The sequence below is a fragment of the Acanthochromis polyacanthus genome, chromosome 17 (assembly GCF_021347895.1).
Source record: "Acanthochromis polyacanthus isolate Apoly-LR-REF ecotype Palm Island chromosome 17, KAUST_Apoly_ChrSc, whole genome shotgun sequence".
In the NCBI taxonomy this organism is placed as follows: domain Eukaryota; kingdom Metazoa; phylum Chordata; class Actinopteri; family Pomacentridae; genus Acanthochromis; species Acanthochromis polyacanthus.
In genome coordinates, this window is record NC_067129.1 from 28,006,885 (window position 1) to 28,013,463 (window position 6,579).

The window sequence follows — 6,579 nt, forward strand, 5'->3', positions numbered from 1 at the left end:
TAAGAGAATATCCGCATTTTGCTTTGATCGTAAATTTAATGAATTCAACATTCCTTCTACAGTTTTAATCTCAAAGAATATCCAGGTTTTGTCTTTAGAAATTTACCACTATCCAAGTTTTTTTCTCACAAATGCGCTACTTTAACATTTAATGAATATTCTTTGTGATAATAAAATTAAAAATTTACAAGAAAAAAATGAGAATTTCTCTGTAATTATGAAGCCATACAGCTATGAGAACAAATATATTTTTGTTTTTTTAATTTTCCACTTCAATCTCAGAAAATGTCTCATTATGTTCTCATGAATTTACAACTTTAATTCCTGAATTCTGAGTTGTTTCTTTCAGAGGATTGCCTCTCCTCCCCAGGTTCCATCACTGTTCTCCAATCAAGTTTTCATCAAGAGACAAAAACTAAACTTCACAGATACCTGTCAGATATTTAAGCCTGAAGTTAAAATGTTTGTCATCTTCACACTGTAAACACAAGAAATGCCAAACAACTTGCTGTAACTCACAGTTATATCCTGTTTGTGTGGTGTTAAAGTTACACATTGTCAATGCCATGAATTACATTAAACTTTTCGTATTAAAACAACTTTGTTCACTGACTGTCTTTTGGAATTTTGGAAAGCGAAAATTGATATAATAATAATATAAGACGTGAATAATTTTCTGAGCTGTCTCACATTTCCTGATATTTCTCCTTTCGTTGAACAGCAAAACAGGCACACACGATTCATTATTTGTGCAAATAATATCACAGCATGTCCAGCGGTTATCTACAGAACTGATTTTTAAGATATTTTAAAACATTTGCTGTTACTTTACTAAAGCAAAAGTAAAAGTAAACTCATAATGATTTGAACAAGACACCATACCCACAATGAAGCATGGTGGAGGCAACATCATGATGTGAAGCATGGTGGAGGCAGCATCATGATGTGAAGCATGGTGGAGGCAGCATCATGATGTGAAGCACGGTGGAGGCAGCATCATGATGTGAAGCATGGTGGAGGAAGCATCATGATGTGAAGCATGGTGGAGGCAGCATCATGATGTGAAGCACGGTGGAGGCAGCATCATGATGTGAAGCATGGTGGAGGCAGCATCATGATGAAGCACGGTGGAGACAGCATTATGATGTGAAGCACAGTGGAGACAGCATCATGATGAAGCACGGTGGAGGCAGCATCATGATGTGAAGCACGGTGGAGGCAGCATCATGATGTGAAGCACGGTGGAGGCAGCATTATGATGTGAAGCACAGTGGAGACAGCATCATGATGAAGCACGGTGGAGGCAGCATCATGATGTGAAGCACGGTGGAGGCAGCATCATGATGAAGCACGGTGGAGACAGCATTATGATGTGAAGCACGGTGGAGGCAGCATCATGATGAAGCACGGTGGAGACAGCATTATGATGTGAAGCACGGTGGAGGCAGCATCATGATGAAGCACGGTGGAGGCAGCATCATGATGTGAAGCACGGTGGAGGCAGCATCATGATGTGAAGCACGGTGGAGGCAGCATCATGATGTGAAGCATGGTGGTGGCAGCATCATGGTGTGAAGCATGGTGGAGGCAGCATCATGATGAAGCACGGTGGAGGCAGCATTATGATGTGAAGCATGGTGGAGGCAGCATCACGATGTGAAGCATGGTGGTGGCAACATTTGTTGATTTCAAGGGACAATTTGAGAACATTCACTTGAGGACGTTGTTGAACCTCCCAGACAAGTGTCCAGCTGTCTTATGGTTTCTTGAGCGTTTCCCTTCATAAGACCAAAGAAGTCCTCGTCCTCTGACCCTGAATGGCAGCCTGGTGATGGGACTGACTCCAGATCCATGTGAGCCTTGATCTAATCTATGCATATACAAAACCTTTTCCAGACAGAATAAAGGAACTGGAACTGTGTGAAACCAATAAACATGGACTGTATGTGTTTACAGAACTTATATGAACATCATGATAACAAGGCCCTTGTGCTACGTCTCCTTAGTGACTAAATCTTACTATTATCAGGATCTGCCTTTTACAAGGTTTAATAAATGATTAATATCCTCCCTGTACAAAAACAGTTGAGGAACCATTTCATTGACTTACCCAGTTTTAGCAAGTCCGCAGTCCTTGGAACTTTGGAAGCAAAATGGCAGCAGCAACAAGCTCAGGGTCAGAAAGCACGTCTCCAAATCACCTTCTTGAAGGGCAGTGATCAGTGGCTGCGAGTAGAACCGAGATGAGATTTTCAGGCGGTCAAGCTTCACATTTAGGAGGGTTATAGTTGGGACCAGCCATCTCATGTGGATGTCCTCCTCTACCTGCAGTATGTTCAGCGCCTTGGAGATTGGTCCCATGGTTGCAACATATCAGGTGTTTTTCCAATAGCACCTACTTGGCTTGACTCGACTCAACTCGGTTTAGGTTGTTTTCCATTACGGTTGAGTACCACCTCATCGTTGGTGGAGTCACAAAGCACTCACCGTCCTCCAACATGGTACTGAGTCAAGGCCACTCTCCCTCTCATTGCTCACCGGTCGGTGCCATAAATGGCGTCCATTTGACTAAACCACTTCCAACTCCTCGGGTTTGACCCTCTCCAGCTGTTATGGTCCTTGTTGGTCACTTTTGAGCTTTTCCAGCTTCTCTTGACACTGCTTCATTGTCCTACTGTGTCTGTTGGCGGCCATCCACTCGGAGACTTCCTGATACACTTTCTCATTGCGAGTCGCACCATAAAAAAACATCTTATGAGATGTTTTTTTATGGGTCTACGAGACCCTCTGATGATCCCTGACTATCCAGCACCACAGAGATTCAACTCATTTATCACCAACATAAAACTCATCTGCATTAAAAACACCATCAGCTCCAAACTGATGGTGAGGTCCTGCTGAAAGTGGGCCAACTGGTAATTAGTGTTCAACAGATCTGTACAACATTGATGCAGCAGACACATTAAAGTCTGAATAAGCTGATCTGTGGAGTCACAGCAGAGAGGCTGGTGTTCAAGTTGTTCATGTTTTAGCTCTTTAGCTCCATCTGCTGTTTGATTTTCGTTCCCGTATTCTTAACGTTCTTTTTGAGGAAGCGAGAGCAAACTACACCTGATGCTCTTGATATTATTGATGTTCTGTGTGTGTTCATGTAATTTATTCTTTTTAATCTTGTGTGTCGTTGGTTTCAATCACAGTACTTCATTTCTTTGCACAAAAAAACAAGTTTTATTTTTGTTACAGTTTTTTAAACATACAGTCAGGTCAATTATTTCATATTTAAAACACAAAAAATGGAAAACATTCAGTAAAATATTTTGTTAGACTCCACCACAGATTGTTTGATGGATAATTCTGATTCAAAGTTGATTCCTAAATACATAAAGATCTTATTACTGTTCATTAAAACTGTGATTTTTCAGATCATTTGACTCTCTTGGAGACACAAACTGCTCTTGTGAACCAGATGAACCAGTACGATGAAGCTGGTGTGTCTCAGCAGAAAAACATGAATCAGAATCTACAGCTGATCAAACATGTAGATTTATTACAGTTACAACTAGAATGGGTCATTCTTGGATAAATTCAGAGTGTGATTGCTGAAAGCTGCCATGACTTGTCTGCATGGAGTGATAAAGTTCAACACATGTACAAGTGAAAGCTGGTATTCAACCTCCAAGCTGATGATTCCAGAGAAAGCTGCTCCTTCAGCAGAGAATCACTTTATTCTTCTACTCAGTGTGACTGACCGGAGTGATGATCAGAGGAGCAGAGTTTTTACCCTCATTATTCATGTGGGGATTTAAGAACGGGTAGAGTGGTTCAGTGAAAGAGCAGCCTGTAAAGGAGTGGATGTGATCTGCATTGTCAGCATCATAGAAGGAGACCAGACCCTCCTCATAATCCACAAACACTCCCACCTTCTTATACGGTGACAGAACAGAGAGACGGACATAAGGATCAGCAGAAGCTCTGTACACTTGGTCCATCAAACCGATCTTCCAGAAACCACACTGAGGACTCAATGAGCCTCGACCCTTCCTGTTGACTGAGTCTCTGGCCACACCTACCCACCATCCAGCCTTCTCTTTAACCTGAACCTCAAAGTAAAATCTGCTTGAAGAGAAACTCTGCTTTCCTAAAACATTGGTCCACCAAGTAAATCTCTCTGGATTGTTGGGAAGATTCTTCTTCACATCACCATGACTCACTTGTTTCCCATCATCAGACAGGATGAGATCATTTCTTGCTGTATCAGGATCCAGAGTCACATCCACTGCAAACTTCTTGATTAGCTTCAGTTTGATCTTCTTCATGACTTCTGTCAGCGTCTCCTCTATCTGAGCTACAGCTCTCACCACAGTCCCCTCATATGATGGAGAATAAACAGTGACCTCCATCAAGTCCTCGGTGGGTGCAGCAGCTTTCAGGGCCCTGAAGCTTTGGAGGAGGTGGAGGTGGTCTTCAGAGTCTGAGAGCTGCTTCATCTCAGAGCTCCTCTTCATCAGCTCAGAGATTTGTTGCTCCAGATGTTGGATGGAGTCTTCAGCCTGTTCCTCTGCTGCTTTCTGTTGGTCTTCCACCTCCTTTATCAGCTGCTTCAGGCGTCTCTCAACTATCTCCTTCAGAGCCGTGAAGACCTGAACACCTTCTGCTTTCTGTCCGTCTGCAGCATCATTACTGATCCTCAGAGACTCTCTGATCTCAGAGATCTTCAGGCGTCTCTTCTGGATCATCTGTTGAACTTCAGCATCCGTCTTCAGCAGTTCTGCCTTCTGTTCTTCATATTCTTCCATCAGAGGAACAACCTGGTGAGTCTTGTGGTTTAAAACAGAGCAGAGCAGGCAGATACATGTGTGGTCGGTCTGACAGAACAGCTCCAGAGGTTTTTCGTGTTTCGGACACATCCTGTCTTCCAGGTCCTCCACAGGATCCACCAGCTGATGTCTCTTCAGGACTGACTTGGTCAGATGGAGCTCCAGGTGAGTCTCACAGTAGGAGAGCAGACACACCAGGCAGGACTTCAGGGCCTTCAGCTTGGTTCCAGTGCAGATGTCACAGAGAACTTCTCCTGCTTCAGCAGCTTGTTGCTCTGAGCTACTGGTTTCCTGTTGAGCTTCACGTCTGAACACAGCGACCATCTCAGAGATAAAAGTGTTGATGTCCAGTTCAGATCTGGTCTTAAACTCCTTTTTACAGATGGGACACGGGCAGATGTCACTAATGTTCCAGTGATCAGTGATGCAGTTTTTGCAGAAGTTGTGTCCACATGGTGTGGCGACTGGATCAGTGAACACATCCAGACAGATGGAGCACAGGAAGTGATCCTCAGTCAGCACTTTGTGGGCAGCAGACATGTCTGTACTTTGAACAGAAGAGGAAAAAACACATTAGATATTACTGAACTGCAGTAACAAATACAATCACTATTTAATTCTATGACTTAATTCACTGAAATTGTTCAAATGATCATTAGTCTGAAATTTAGACTTGATATAAGTTAAGCTACATCGGCCTATCAGACCAAGCTGTTAGCTGGTTCTCAAATTATCTCACCAATCGTAAGCTATGGGTGCAGGTCAGCGGTCTCTCCTCCAGTTTTTTCATGTTACCAAAGGTGTACCACAAGGTTCTGTCTTTGGACCCACTCTCTTTTCCATTAATGTCAACGATGTGGGTAAAAAAAAATGAGTCTGTTCATCGTTATGCTGATGACACAATCATTTACTGCTGAGAGAACACTGCTGTCCTTGTATTTGAATATCTTCAGTCAGCATTTGACATCATTCAGTCGAATCTGTTACACCTCAGACTAGTGTTAAATGCTGACAAAACAAAAACTATGTTGTTTTCTGGTCAAAAGAAGGTATCTGAAGTTCTCCCTGGTGTTACAACTGCACAAGGCACATCTCTTCCAAATATCTCGGCATCACAAATGATGAAAGGCTTATTCCATCCCAAAACACCAAATATTCAGGAAGGTGGTTGCAGCCCCATCTTCAATTTTACTGTGGGTGCTGGTGGTGGAAGATCATGATAAAAAAAAAAGCTTTGTGTGCAAAATTACAGGCTTATACTCCCAATAATTTTTGAATTATGGCGTTTTCAAATTTTAATAATTCAGGCCAAAATGCCCTCCCCCCAATCCTCGCCTGGAATTTTTAGGTTTTAAAATGCTTATATCTCAGTGTCTGGGTATCACAGAGACTTGAATTTTTTTTCTCCAAGCTCTCTACATGTTGGTGATGTCCTAGAAACAACACACACACTCAGGACAAGTCTCTACAGAGCAGGGGGGTTTGCCCAAAATGTATAAATTATTTGTAAAAACCAATCGCGAGTAGGGTTAAGTTAGGGTGACCATACGTCCTCTTTTGCCCGGACGTGTCCTCTTTTGAGAGGCTGTCCGGCCTGTCCGGCCGGCGTTTGTAAAGTCCTTCAAATGTCCGGGTTTTTGATCTTGCCTAGCTTGAGCGTGTCACAGACCAGTGTATTTATCATTCACGTTGAATGGTTCCTTTGGAAACACGCTCTGAGAGGCGGAGTTTAAGCCGAACCCCGGAATGTGTATTAATCATT

General features: G+C 42.8%; 1 protein-coding gene across 2 annotated transcripts; it reads right to left on the reverse strand.

The window, feature by feature from the left end:
* Positions 1-3,666: 3,666 nt before the first annotated feature.
* LOC110967317 (E3 ubiquitin-protein ligase TRIM21-like) lies at positions 3,667-5,363 on the reverse strand. 2 transcript variants are annotated; one of them, XM_051937993.1, is made up of 2 exons: positions 5,139-5,357; positions 3,667-5,108 (listed from the first exon to the last, which is right to left on the reverse strand). In XM_051937993.1, exons 1-2 carry the CDS (start codon positions 5,355-5,357, stop codon positions 3,732-3,734), a joined length of 1,596 nt encoding a protein of 531 aa, XP_051793953.1. In that variant the 3' UTR covers positions 3,667-3,731. The 2 variants fall into 2 exon arrangements, with proteins under 2 accessions (XP_051793953.1, XP_051793954.1); XM_051937994.1 differs by having other exon boundaries at positions 3,667-5,363.
* Positions 5,364-6,579: the final 1,216 nt, after the last annotated feature.

Excerpts from the sequence above, each read along its gene's own strand:
- LOC110967317 (XM_051937994.1), bottom strand. The coding sequence starts at position 5,357 with ATGTCTGCTGCCCACAAAGTGCTGACTGAGGATCACTTCCTGTGCTCC.